The sequence below is a fragment of the Heptranchias perlo genome, chromosome 23 (assembly GCF_035084215.1).
Source record: "Heptranchias perlo isolate sHepPer1 chromosome 23, sHepPer1.hap1, whole genome shotgun sequence".
In the NCBI taxonomy this organism is placed as follows: Eukaryota; Metazoa; Chordata; class Chondrichthyes; order Hexanchiformes; family Hexanchidae; genus Heptranchias; species Heptranchias perlo.
Genome location: NC_090347.1, coordinates 48319041 through 48333859, shown reverse-complemented (window position 1 = coordinate 48333859; position 14819 = coordinate 48319041). Strand labels below are relative to the sequence as shown.

General features: G+C 45.2%; 1 protein-coding gene across 1 annotated transcript in view; it reads left to right on the top strand.

Moving 5' to 3' along the window:
* Nucleotides 1–14819, top strand: part of LOC137341338 (glutamate receptor ionotropic, NMDA 2C-like) — a 707538-nt gene that overhangs the window by 678585 nt on the left and 14134 nt on the right. Inside the window, exon 11 of the mRNA XM_068004462.1 lies at nucleotides 1862–2094. Coding sequence (XP_067860563.1) covers nucleotides 1862–2094 — 233 coding nt within the window. The remainder of the gene's footprint in view (nucleotides 1–1861; nucleotides 2095–14819) is intronic.

The window sequence follows — 14819 nt, the reverse complement described above, 5'->3', positions numbered from 1 at the left end:
GATTGGGACAGTGTTGGGATTGTTTGAAGGAGTGCTGATTGGGACAGTGTTGGGATTGTTTGAAGGAGTGCTGATTGGGACAATGTTGGGATTGTTTGAAGGAGTGCTGATTGGGACAGTGTTGGGAATGTTTGAAAGAGTGCTGATTGGGGCAGTGTTGGGAATGTTTGGAGGAGTGCTGATTGGGACAATGTTGGGATTGTTTGAAGGAGTGCTGATTCGGACAGTGTTGGGAATGTTTGAAGGAGTGCTGATTGGGACAGTGTTGGGAATGTTTGAAGGAGTGCTGATTGGGGCAGTGTTGGAATTGTTTGAAGGAGTGCTGATTGGGGCAGTGTTGGGATTGTTTGAGGGAGTGCTGATTGGGACAGTGTTGGGATTGTTTGAAGGAGTGCTGATTGGGACAGTGTTGGGTTTGTTTGAAGGAGTGCTGATTGGGACAGTGTTGATGGTTGTTTGATGGAGTGCTGATTGGGACAGTGATGGGATTGTTTGAAGGAGTGCTGATTGGGACAGTGTTGGGATTGTTTGAAGGAGTGCTGATTGGGACAGTGTTGGGATTGTTTGAAGGAGTGCTGATTGGGACAGTGTTGGGATTGTTTGAAGGAGTGCTGATTGGGACAGTGTTGGGAATGTTTGAGGGAGTGCTGGTTGGGACAGTGTTGGGATTGTTTGAAGGAGTGCTGATTGGGGCAGTGTTGGGAATGTTTGAGGGAGTGCTGGTTGGGATTGTTTGAAGGAGTGCTGATTGGGACAGTGTTGGGATTGTTTGAAGGAGTGCTGATTGGGACAGTGTTGGGATTGTTTGAAGGAGTGCTGATTGGGGCAGTGTTGAGGATTGTTTGAAGGAGTGCTGATTGGGGCAGTGTTGAGGATTGTTTGAAGGAGTGCTGATTGGGGCAGTGTTGAGGATTGTTTGAAGGAGTGCTGATTGGGACAATGTTGGGAATGTTTGGAGGAGTGCTGATTGGGACAGTGTTGAGGGTTGTTTGAATGATTGCTGATTGGGACAGTGTTGGGATTGTTTGAATGATTGCTGATTGGGACAGTGTTGGGATTGTTTGAAGGAGTGCTGATTGGGACAGTGTTGGGATTGTTTGAGGGAGTGCTGATTGGGGCAGTGTTGGGATTGTTTGAAGGAGTGCTAATTGGGACAGTGTTGGGATTGTTTGAAGGAGTGCTGATTGGGACAGTGTTGAGGATTGTTTGAGGGAGTGCTAATTGGGACAGTGTTGGGATTGTTTGAAGGAGTGCTGATTGGGACAGTGTTGAGGATTGTTTGAGGGAGTGCTAATTGGGACAGTGTTGGGATTGTTTGAAGGAGTGCTGATTGGGACAGTGTTGGGATTGTTTGAGGGAGTGCTCATTGGGACAGTGTTGGGATTGTTTGAAGGAGTGCTGATTGGGACAGTGTTGGGATTGTTTGAAGGAGTGCTGATTGGGACAGTGTTGAGGATTGTTTGAAGGAGTGCTGATTGGGACAGTGTTGAGGATTGTTTGAAGGAGTGCTGATTGGGACAGTGTTGAGGATTGTTTGAGGGAGTGCTGATTGGGACAGTGTTGGGAATGTTTGAAGGAGTGCTGATTGGGACAGTGTTGGGATTGTTTGAAGGAGTGCTGATTGGGACAGTGTTGGGATTGTTTGAAGGAGTGCTGATTGGGACAGTGTTGAGGATTGTTTGAGGGAGTGCTAATTGGGACTGTGTTGCTATTGTTTGGAGGACTGCTGATTGGGACAGTGTTGAGGATTGTTTGAAGGAGTGCTGATTGGGAAAGTGTTCTGATTTCTGTGCATAAACTGATTCCCTCATCAACTTGTATGTTTGATGTGTGTGTTTTTACTCTCATCCTTTTCTCACAGGGGACACACACAAGCTGCATACTGTCTGGCTGACAGGAATCTGTGAGAATGAGAAGAATGAAGTGATAAGCAGCAAATTGGATATTGATAACATGGCTGGTGTGTTCTACATGCTGCTCGTGGCCATGGGGCTCAGTCTGCTGGTCTTTGCCTGGGAACATTTGCTGTACTGGAAACTGAGGCATCATGTTAAAAAATCCAGCAACACGGATTTCCTGCTTGCGGTCAGCAGGGTAAGATGCATGGGGCATGGGCAGTGTGGGAATAAATAAGACGTCAAGTTAATGGGAGGAGGCCTCACTGCAGAGCCATTTGCTTGACCCATTCATGAACTGATTGAGTTTTATCACCAATGTCCCCAGTGGAAGATTGGAATAATTCTGAAGCTGACGAGTTCAGGGTGACCCTGAGATCCATTGTCAGTCTGGGCGTGTGGGGGGAGTTTGCATTGACCATGTCTCGATATCCCTTGTAAATCACAACTAAGCTCCAATATTGTTTGTGTACTGAGGCAACCAGAACTATGCTCAGTATCCTGAGTGCAATCGCACCAATGATTTATAAAGTGGCAGGATTACCCCACTATTTCGGCTCAATATTGACCATTTACTACATCCCAACATCTGGCTTGCTTCACTCACTGCCACCGAGCATTGTTGCGAGAGCTTTAATTTATTGTCGATCAGGACCCCGCAGATCTCCCATCATGTCCCAACTAAGTTGTTGCACAAATTCCACATTCCTCTCAACTTTTGCATTCTCTGCCTCTGGTACAAAAGCCAGGATTTCATTTACCTTTTTATGCCCTTCTCTATGTTATGCTTTTGGAGTTTTGTACTGGAGGACCTCAAAGTTGGTCATCTCTGGATTACGCCCAGTACCACGTGCTATTGAGTACAGGAATAGTAGGATAGGACAGGTTAATGCATGGCTGGAGAAATGGTGCAGGAGGGAAGGCTTCAGATTCCTGGGGCATTGGGACCAGTTCTGGGGCAGGAGGGATCTGTTCAAGATGCATGGGTTGCACCTCAACAGAGCCGGGACCAATGTCCTCGCGGGGAGGTTAACTAGTGCTGTGGGGGATGGACACCAGGATGAAACATTAGAGAGGAGAAACAAGGAGCATAGAGGACCGGGAGGGACAAATAGAACTAGAGTAAAGAATAGTTTGGAAATAGGAGAGATCAGACGGGGCAAATGTGAGGCAGTCCAAGATGAGATTGGAGTGTATGTGTGTGAATGCACATAGTGTGGTAAATAAGATTGGTGAACTACAGGCTCAAGTCGTCACATGGGACTTGGATATAGTGGCAATAAAAGAGACCTGGCTCAAGGAAGGGGAGGATTGGGTACTTAATATTCCTTGGAATAAAGTATTCAGGAAAGATAGGGAAGGAAAGAATGGAGGGGGGTGGCAGTATTGATCAAAGAAACTATTATAGAACTGGAAAGGGATGGTGTAGTTGAGGGGTCAAAGACAGAATCTATTTGGTTAGAAATAGAGAACAATAGGGGAGCTATTACATTACTGAGTGTATACTATAGGCCACCAAATAGGGGGAACATAAGAACATAAGAAATAGGAGCAGGAGTAGGCCAATCGGCCCCTCGAGCCTGCTCCGCCATTCAATAAGATCATGGCTGATCTGATCCTAATCTCAAATCTAAATTCATGTCCAATTTCCTGCCCGCTCCCCGTAATCCCTAATTCCCTTTACTTCTAAGAAACTGTCTATTTCTGTTTTAAATTTATTTAATGATGGAGCTTCCACAGCTTCCTGGGGCAGCAAATTCCACAGACCTACTACCCTCTGAGTGAAGAAGTTTCTCCTCATCTCAGTTTTGAATGAGCAGCCCCTTATTCTAAGATTATGCCCCCTAGTTCTAGTTTCACCCATCCTTGGGAACATCCTTACCGCATCCACCCGATCAAGCCCCTTCACAATCTTATATGTTTCAATAAGATCGCCTCTCATTCTTCTGAACTCCAATGAGTAGAGTCCCAATCTACTCAACCTCTCCTCATATGTCCGCCCCCTCATCCCCGGGATTAACCGAGTGAACCTTCTTTGTACTGCCTCGAGAGCAAGTATGTCTTTTCTTAAGTATGGACACCAAAACCGTATGCAGTATTCCAGGTGCGGTCTCACCAATACCTTATATAACTGCAGCAATATCTCCGTTTTTATATTCTATCCCCCTAGCAATAAAAGCCAACATTCCGTTGGCTTTCTTGATCACCTGCTGCACCTGCATACCAACTTTTTGATTTTCTTGCACTAGGACCCCCAGATCCCTTTGTACTGCAGTACTTTCCAGTCTCCCGCCATTAAGAAAATAACTTGCTCTCTGATTTTTCCTGCCAAAGTGCATAACCTCACATTTTCCAATATTATATTGCATCTGCCAAATCTCCGCCCACTCACCCAGTCTGTCTATATCCCCTTGCAGGTTTTTTATGTCCTCCTCACTCTCTACTTTCCCTCCAATCTTTGTATCATCTGCAAATTTTGATATGTTGCACTCGGTCCCCTCCTCCAAATCGTTAATATAGATTGTAAAGAGTTGGGGACCCAGCACCGACCCCTGTGGAACACCACTGGCTACTGGTTGCCAGTCCGAAAATGAACCATTTATCCCAACTCTCTGCTTCCTGTTCGATAACCAATCCTCCACCCATGCCAGAATATTACCCCCAATCCAGTGATTCTTTATCTTGAGCAATAATCTTTTATGTGGCACCTTGTCGAATGCCTTCTGGAAGTCTAAATACACTACGTCCACTGGTTCCCCTTTATCCACCCTATACGTTATATCCTCAAAGAACTCAAGCAAATTTGTCAGACATGACTTCCCCTTCATAAAGCCATGCTGACTTTGTCCTATTAAATTATGTTTATCCAAATGTTCCGCTACTGTCTCCTTAATAATAGACTCCAAAATTTTACCCACCACAGATGTTAGGCTAACTGGTCTATAATTTCCAGCCTTCTGCCTACTACCCTTTTTAAATAACGGTGTTACATTAGCAGTTTTCCAATCTGCCGGGACCTTTGCCGAGTCCAGAGAATTTTGGAAAATTATTACCAAAGCATCCACAATCCCTACTGCCACTTCCCTCAAGACCCTAGGATGGAAGCCATCAGGTCCAGGGGATTTATCAGCCTTGAGTCCCATTATTTTACTGAGTACCATCTCCTGAGTGATTTTAATCGTATTTAGCTCCTCCCCCCCGAGAGTCCCCTGTTTGTCCAGTGTTGGGATATTCTTAGTGTCCTCTACCGTAAAGACTGAAACAAAATATTTGTTCAGCATTTTTGCCATCTCCATGTTTCCCACCATTAATTTCCCGGTCTCATCCTCTAAGGGACCTATGTTTGCCTTAGCCACCCTTTTTTCTTTTTATATAACTGTAGAAACTCTTGCTATCTGTTTTTATATTTTTTGCTAATTTATTTTCATAATCTAACTTCCCTTTCTTAATCAATCCTTTAGTTACTTTTTGCTGTCTTTTGAAGACTTCCCAATCTTCTATCCTCCCACTAAGTTTGGCTACCTTATATGTCCTTGTTTTTAGTCGGATACTATCCTTAATTTCTTTACTTAGCCACGGATGGCTATCATTTCTTTTACACCCTTTTTTCCTCAGTGGAATATATTTTTTTGAAAGTTGTAAAATAACTCCTTAAATGAACACCACTGCTCATGTACCATCTTACCCTTTAATCTATTTTCCCAGTCCACTTTAATCAATTCCGCTACCATACCATCATAGTCTCCTTTATTCAAGCTCAGTACGCTTGTTTGAGAATCAACCTTCTCACCCTCTAATTGGATATGGAATGTAACCATGTTATGGTCACTCATTCCAAGGGGATCCTTAACTAGGACATTATTAATTAATCCTGGCTCATTACACAGGACCAGGTCCAAGGTTGCTTGCCCCCTTGTAGGATCAGTTACATACTGCTCAAGAAATCCATCCCTGATGCACTCAATGAACTCGTCCTCAAGGCTGCCCTGCCCAATTTGATTTGTCCAGTTAATATGATAGTTAAAATCCCCCATAATTATAGCTGTTCCCTTATTACATGCCCCAACTATTTCCTGATTAATACTTCTTCCAGCAGAGTTGCAACTATTAGGAGGCCTATGTACTATGCCCACTAGTGTTTTTTCCCCTTATTATTCCTTATCTCTACCCAAACTGTTTCATTATCCTGATCCTTTGTCCCAATATCATTTCTCTGTATTACAGTGATTCCTTCCTTTATTAACATAGCCACCCCACCTCCCCTTCCTTCCTGCCTGTCCTTCCTGATTGTTAAATACCCTGGCATATTTAATTCCCAGTCGTTGTCACCCTGCAGCCATGTTTCTGTAATGGCCACAAGATCATACCCATACGTAGTTATTTGTGCCGTTAACTCGTCCATTTTGTTATGAATGCTACGTGCATTCAGATAAAGAGCTTTCAAATATGTTTTGTGACACTTAGTTCCTGCTTTTTCCTTTTTTAACATTTTACCTTTTACTCCATACCTTCTGTCCCTTCCTGACATGCTTTCCTCTGTCTCCCTGCTCAGGTTCCCAACCCCCTGCCACAGCTTTGATGCTGGGTTAATCGCCTTACGCCTTTTAGTTTTTATTTTATCTGTCGTGCCTAAAGTACACTTTCTTTCCGCTGCTCTACGCTTTTCCCTTTCACTTGTTCTTGAACAACTGTTTGTACTATTTGTATTGTAGATTTCCCCTGGGTCTTCCCCTCTCTTGCTGCTCTCAACTTTATTCCCTTCTGACTCCCCGCTCAGGTTCCCATCCCCCTGCCACTCTAGTTTAAACCTTCCCCAACAGCACGAGCAAACACCCCCGCGAGGACATTGGTCCCGGTCCTGCTCGGGTGTAACCCGTCCCGCTTGTACAGGTCCCACCTTCCCCAGAACCGGTCCCAATGTCCCAGGAATCTAAATCCCTCCCTCCTACACCATCCCTGCAGCCACGCATTCATCCTGTCTATTCTCCTGTTCCTATACTCACTAGCACGTGGCACTGGTAGTAATCCTGAGATCACTACCTTTGAAGTCCTGCTTTTTAATTTATCTCCTAACTCCTTAAATTCACCTTGCAGGACCTCATCCCTTTTTTTACCGATGTCGTTGGTACCGATATGGACCACGACCACTGGCTGTTCACCCTCCCCCTCCAGAATGCCCTGCAGCCGCTCCGTGACATCCTTGACCCTAGCACCAGGGAGGCAACATACCATCCTGGAGTCACGTTTGCGGCCGCAGAAATGCCTATCTGTTCCCCTTACAATTGAATCCCCTATCACTATAGCCCTGCCACTCTTCTTCCTCCCCTCCTGTGCAGCAGAGCCACCTGTGGTGCCCCAAACCTGGCTCTTGCTGCTTTCCCCTGATAAGCCATCTCCCCCAACAGTATCTAAAGCAGAATATCTGTTTGAGAGGGAGATGGCCCCAGGGGACTCCTGCTCTACCTGCCTAGTCCTTTTACTCTGCCTGGCAGTCACCCATTTCCTTTCTGCCTGCGTAATCTTTACCTGCGGTGTGACCACCTCACTGAACGTGCTATCCACGATAGTCTCAGCATCGCGGATGCTCCACAGTGAATCCACCCGCAGCTCCAGCTCCAAAAGACGGTTAGCCAGTAGCAGCAGCTGGACACACTTCCTGCACACATGGTCGCCAGGGACACTGGTAGTGTCCATGACTTCCCACATAGTGCAGGAGGAGCATATCACGGGTGCGAGCTGTGCTGCCATGACTTGCCTTAGACTCTCAGACTCTCCTCCCGCTCTAGGTCTCTCCTTTTATACTGTGCTCATCTCTCGGACTCTCCTGCCTCACCTGTGACGTCGCACAGTAGTTGTCTCTTGTTGTCGGTCTGCTGCTGCTTTTATTCCCCAATCTCAGTCTTCTACTCTCAGGTCCACTGCCGCTCTGGGGAAAAAGTTCGGAAAAGCAAGGCAAAGCAGCACCTCCTTCCCCCACTTCACCAAACTCCCACACGTACCAAACTCTCAGCAGTTCACACTGTGTTGTCCGCAGTTTGTCTACAGTTTGTGACTCAGATGAGTCAGGCCTGCCCCACCTTCAGGTACCAGTTTAATCTAGCTAACCAATTAACTTGCTGCAGCAGCTCTCTCTGCTGAAGCCTGACAGAAATGTAAAAATTTAAACTTTAAAATTGAACTTTAACAGTTGAAAGCAATATGCACTAGATTTTAAAGAGATTAACCCTTAAACTCCCACACTTACCAAACTCTCAGTTCACACTGTGTTGTCCGCACTTACCATAGATAGAGGAGCAAATCTGCAGGCAAATTACAGAAAGATGCAAGAACTATAGAGTAGTGATAATGGGGAGCTTCAATTATCCCAATATAGACTGGGACAGTAACAGTGTAAAGGGCAAAGAGGGGAGGAATTCCTGAAATGTGATCAAGAGACCTTTCTGGAACAGTGTTTCTCCAGCCCCACCAGGAAGGAAGCAGTGCTGGAGCTAGTTCTGGGGAATGAAGTGGGGCAGGTGGAGCATGTTTCAATGAGGGAGCATTTGGGGAACAGTGATCATAATATCATTAGGTTTAGAAAAGGAAAAGAACAAGCAACAATCAAATATGGAAATGCTTAACTGGAGAAGGGCTAATTTCAGTGAGTTAAAAAGGGATGTTTCCCAGGTGGATTGGAATCAAAAATTGGTCGGAAAACAGTAATTGAACAATGGGAGGCCTTCAAGGAGGAGTTGGTTCAGGGACAGTTTAGACATTTCCACGAAGGGGGAAAGGAAGGGCATCCAAAGATAGAGCTCCCTGGATAACTAAAGATATTGAGATTAAAATGAAACAGAAAAAGGACGATTATGACAAATGTAAGGTTCATAATAAAGAGAACCAGACTGAATACAGCAAGTTCAGAGGAGATCTAAAAAGGGAATAAGAAGGGCAAAGAGAGAGTATGAGAATAGATTAGCAGCTAACGTAAAAGGGAACCCAAAAGTCTTTTATAAACATATAAACAGTAAATGGTTAGTCAAAGGAAGGGTGGGACCAATTAGGGACAAAAAAGGAGATCTTCTTGTGGAGGCAGAGGGCATGACTGAGGCACTAAATGAAAACTTCACATCTGTCTTCACTAGAGAAGAGGATGCTGCCATTGTAGCAATAAAGGAGGAGGTAGTAGCGATACTGGATAGGATAAATCTGGCCACAATCTTCCAATCCTCCTTCGATATGGGGACAGTGCCGGAGGACTGGAGGATTGCAGATATCACACCCCTGTTCAAAAAAGGGGGAGGGGGATAAACCCGGCAATTACAGGCCAGTCAGCCTAACGTCAATGGTGGGGAAACCTTTAGAGACAATAATCCGGAACAAAATTAAGTGGCACTTGGAAAAGTCTGGGCTGATAAATGAAAGTCAGCACGGATTAGAGATAACTGGGGAATTCAACTATCCCAATATAGACTGGGATAACAATAATAGAAGGGGCACAGAGGGGGAGGAATTTTTGAAATGTGTTCAGGAGAACTTTCTTGACCAGTACGTTTCCGGCCCATTACTTGAGGCATTGCTGGACTTGGTTCTGGGGAATGAGGAGGGCCAAGTGGAGCAAGTGTCAGTGAGAGACCATTTAGGGAACAGCGATCATAGTATCATAAGGTTTAGAATAGCTATGGAAAAGGACATGCACCCACTGTAAAGTAAAAATACTCAATTGGAGGAGGGCCAATTTCAGTGGGATGAGAACAGATCTGGCCCGGGTAAATTGGAATCAAAGATTGGCAGGCAAAACTGTAATTGAGCAGGGACGGCCTTTAAGGAAGAGATGGTTCGGGTACAGTCTAGATACATGCCCTCGAAGGGGAAAGGTAGGGCAACTAAAGCCAGAGCTCCCTGGATGACAAAAGAGATAGCGAGTAAGATGAAGCAGAAAAAAGGGGCGCAAAGGGGAAGTGAAAAAGGAAATTAGAGGAGCAAAGAGAGAGTATGAGAATAGACTGGCGGCCAACATAAAAGGGAATCCAAAAGTCTTCTATAGGCATATAAACAGTAAACGGGTAGTAAGAGGAGGGGTGGGGCCGATTAGGGACCATAAAGGAGATCTACTTGTAAGGGGTTTTGTTTCCGGGGCTTATTGTAGGTCAGCCAGTTATGTTTTCCTGAGCTGCCCTGCCCGCTGTGCAGTTTCGAATCGCTTTCCCCTTCCTGATTCTGAGCTCAGGACTTATCGAGCGGTAATAAGGACAGACGAACAGACCAGTGGATTGGTGCAAGGAAAATCAATGTTGATTGATAAGAAAACTAAAACTACAAGGTAAACAATATTATACAGAAGATAAAAGGAATTGCTCTGGATGCAATACAGTCTTACACTTAACGGGGTGGAAGAAACGGACACATCGAGGGAAAATTCTAAAATCACAATTTTAGCAATACCCCTTTAACTCCCACCCTTACACCTAGCGAGGTTGTCTTGTGACGGCCAAAAGAAAATAATGCTCCACGATGAAACAGATGAAAAGGCCTGGCCCTTGTGTCCTGCTGCTGCCTTCGACACGTGGTTGCGATGTTTACTGGACGGCCTTCCTTCTTGGTTGCTAACAGGCAAGCAGGACGCTGGACCGAGGCGAAGAGAAAGAGGGAGAGGGGTTCTGGGACGCCCCAGATATACCCTCCCAGTAACAGGTTATTTTCGAGCCTCATCAGTTTGCTCTATTGTCCGATTTGGGCGCGAAAACGTAAGACAAAAGGGGTCCCAATCTTGGCCCATTTACATTAATGGCCGGTCCCTGTACTGATCTGTTCCATAACTGCTTTCCATTGTTCCCAATGTTCCTTAATGGGTCACCTTAGTCCTGGGATTATTCCTGCTCGAATTTTGATTGTGTAGGCAGGCAATGTTGATGGCTTGCCTCAGGGCGTGAATGCAACTGTGCTTGCCTCACTGCATTGTTCAAAGAGCCCTGTCTGCTCTTGTGGAAAGGTGTTTGCAGACGTGTTAAACACGGAGCCTGCCAAGCTGTCAGAGAATCCGATTTCAAATGCTGCAGGCCCTTGGCCATGTGTCTGACCGCAGCCATTTTGAGAGACCCTGGATTTTTTAAAACACAGTCACACCAGGGTTTCTTTAATAACTCCAATAAATCTTCGGGGGTGGGGGGGGACATGTGAAATTTTGCGAATCCCTTGCATGGCTGAGGTACTAAATGAATACTTTGCATCTGTCTTTACCAAGGAAGATGATGCTGCCAGAATCTCAGGAAAGGAAAATATAGTTAAGATACTGGAAGGGCTAAAAATTGATAAAGAGGAGGTACTAGAAAGGCTGGCTGTACTTAAAGTAGATAAGTCACCCGGTCCGGATGGGATGCATCCCAGGTTGCTGAGGGAAGTAAAGGTGGAAATTGCGGAGGTACTGGCCATAATCTTCCAAACATCCGTAGATACCGGGATAGTGCCAGGGGACTGGAGAATTGCAAATGTTACTCCCTTGTTCAAATAAACCCAACAACTACAGACCAGTCAGTTTAACCTCGGTGGTGGGGAAACTTTTAGAAACGATAATTCGGGACAGAATTAGCAGTCACTTGGACGAGGGTGGATTGATTAGGGAAAGCCTGCACGGATTTGTTAAAGGCAAATTGTGTTTAACTAACCTGATAGAGTTTTTTGATGAGGTAACAGAGAGGGTTGATGAGGGCATTGCAGTTGATGTGGTGTATATGGACTTTCAAAAGGTGTTTGATAAAGATTCACATAATTGGCTTGTCAGCAGTGTTCAAGCCCATGGAATAAAGGGGCAGTAGCAGCATGGATACGAAACTGGCTAAGTGACAGGAAACAGAGAGTAATGGTGAAAGGTTGTTTTTCGGACTGGAGGGAGGTATACAGTGGTGTTCCCCAGGGGTCGGTACGAGGACCGCTGCTTTTCTTGATATATATTAATGACTTGGACTTGGGTGTACAGGGCACAATTTCAAAATTTGCAGATGACACAAAATTTGAAAGTGTAGTAAACAGTGAGGAGGATAGTGATAGACTTCAAGAGGATATGGACAGGCTGGTGGCATGGGCGGACACGTGGCAGATGAAATTTAACGTGGAGAAGTGCGAAGTGAAACATTTTGGTAGGAAGAACGAGGAGAGGAATTATAAACTAGAGGGTACAATTCTAAAGGGGTGCAGGAACAGAGAGATCTGGGGGTATGTGTGCAGGGCTGGTTCAGAAAGCAGTTAAAAAAGCATATGGGGTCCTGGGCTTTATAAATAGATTGTAAACAATTTTACAACACCAAGTTATAGTCCAACAATTTTATTTTTAATCCCACAAGCTTTCGGGCATAGAGTACAAAAGCAAGGAAGTTATGATGAACCTTTATAAAAAACTGGTTTGGCCACAGCTGGAGTATTGTGCCCAGTTCTGGGCACCGCACTTTAGGAAAGATGTGAAGGCCTTAGAGAGGGTGCAGAAGAGATTTACTGGAATGATTCCAGGGATGAGGAACTTCAGTTACGTGGATAGACTGGAGAAGCTGGGGTTGTTCTCCTTAGTGCAGAGAAGGTTGAGAGGAGATTTGTTAGAGGTATTCAAAATCATGAAGGGTCTAGACAGTGGATGGAGAGAAACTGTTCCCATTGGTGGAAGGGTCAAGGACCAGAGGACACAGATTTAAGGTGATCGGCAAAAGAACCAAAGGTGACATGAGGAAAAACTTATTTTTACACAGCGAGTGGTTGTGATCTGGAATGCACTGCCCGAGGTGGTGGTAGAGGCTGATTTAGTTGTGGCTTTCCAAAGGGAATTGGATAAGTTATTGAAGGGAAAAAATTTGCAGGGCTACGGGGATAGGGCGGGGGAGTGGGACTAGCTGGATTGCTCTAACAGAGAGCCGACGCGGACTCGATGGGCCGAATGGCCTCCTTCCGTGTTCTAACCATTCCATGATTCTCAACAGTGGTGTTCCCCAGGGCTCAGTATTAGGACCATTGCTTTTTTTGATCTATATTAACAACCTGGACTTGGGTGTACAGGGTATGATTTGAAAGTTAGCAGATGACTTGAAACTCGGGAATCTAGTAAACAACATGAGGGTTAGTAACAGACATAGACAGACTGGTGAAATGGGCGAACACCTAGAATCATGGAAAGTTATGGCACGAAGGAGGCCATTCGGCCCATCATGTCCGTGCCGGCCAAAAACGAGCTTTCCAGCTTAATCCCACTTTCCAGCACTTGGTCCGTAGCCCTGTAGATCACAGCACTTCAGGAGCACATCCAGGTACTTTTTAAATGAGTTGAGGGTTTCTGCCTCTACCACCCTCTCAGGCAGTGAGTTCCAGACCCCACCACCCTCTGGGTGAAAATATTTCTCCTCAGCTCCCCTCTAATCCTTCTACCAATTACTTTAAATATATGCCCCCTGATCACTGACCCCTCTGTTAAGGGAAATAGGTCCTCCCTATCCACTCTATCTAGTCCTGTCATAATTTTATACACCTCAATTAAATCTCCCCTCAGCCTCCTTTGTTCCAAAGAAAACAACCCCAGCCTATTCAATCTCTCCTCGTAGCTAAAATTCTCCAGCCCTGGCAACATCCTTGTAAATCTCCTCTGTACCCTCTCTAGTGCAATCACATCTTTCCTGTAATGTGGTGACCAGAACTGTACACAGTACTCAAGCTGTGGTCTAACTAATGTTTTATACAGTTCCAGCATAACCTCCCTGCTGTTATATTCTGTGCCTTGGCTAATAAAGGAAAGTATTCCATCTGCCTTCTTAACCTTATCGACCTGTCCTGCTACTTCGGGGATCTGTGGACATGCACTCCAAGGTCCCTCTGTTCCTCTACACCTCTCAGTATCCCATTTATTGTGTATTCCTTTGCCTTGTTTGCCCTCCTCAAATGCATTACCTCACACTTCTCTGGATTGAATTCCATTTGCCACTTTTCTGCCACCTGACCAGTCCATTGATATCTTCCTGCAGTCTACAGCTTTCCTCCTCACTATCAACCACACGGCCAATTTTTGTATCGTCTGCAAACTTCTTAATCAAGCCCCCTATATTTAAGTCCAAATCATTAATATATAGCACAAAAAGCAAGGGACACAGTACTGAGCCCTGCAGAACCCCACTGGAAACAGCCTTCCAGTCACAAAATCACCATTATCCTTTGCTTCCTGCCACTGAGCCAATTTTGGATCCAATTTGCCACTTTCCCTTGGATCCCGTGGGCTTGTACTTTTTTGACCAGTCTGCCATGTGGGACCTTGTCAAAAGCCTTGTTAAAATCCATGTAGACTGCATCAAATGCACCACCCTCATCGACCCTCCCTTAACAAATCCATGCTGACTGTCCTTGATTAGTCCGTGCCTTTCTAAGTGACAGTTTATCCTGTCCCTCAGAATTGATTCCAATAATTTGCCCACCACCGAGATGAGACTGACTGGCCTATAATTACTGGGTCTATCCTTCGTTCCCTTTTTAAACAACGGTATAATGTTACAGTCCTCCAATCCTCCGGCACCTCGCCTGTATCCAGGGAGGATTGGAAAATGATGGTCAGAGCCTCCGCTATTTCCTCCCTTGCTTCTTTTAACAGCCTGGGATACATTTCATCCAGGCCTGGCGATTTATCTACTTTCAAAGATGCTAAACCAAAGATACTTCCTCTCTCACTATGTTTATCCCATCCAATATTTCACACTCCTCCTCCTTAACTACAATCTCTGCATCGTCCCCCTCTTTTGTGAAGACAGACGCAAAGTATTCATTAAGAACCACACCCACATCTTCCGCCTCCACACATAGGTTACCTTTTTGGTCTCGAATAGCCCCTACTCTTTCCTTAGTTATCCTCTTGCTTTTTAATGTATTTATAAAACATCTTTGTGTTTTCCTTGATTCTACTTGCCAATATTGTTTCATGCCCTC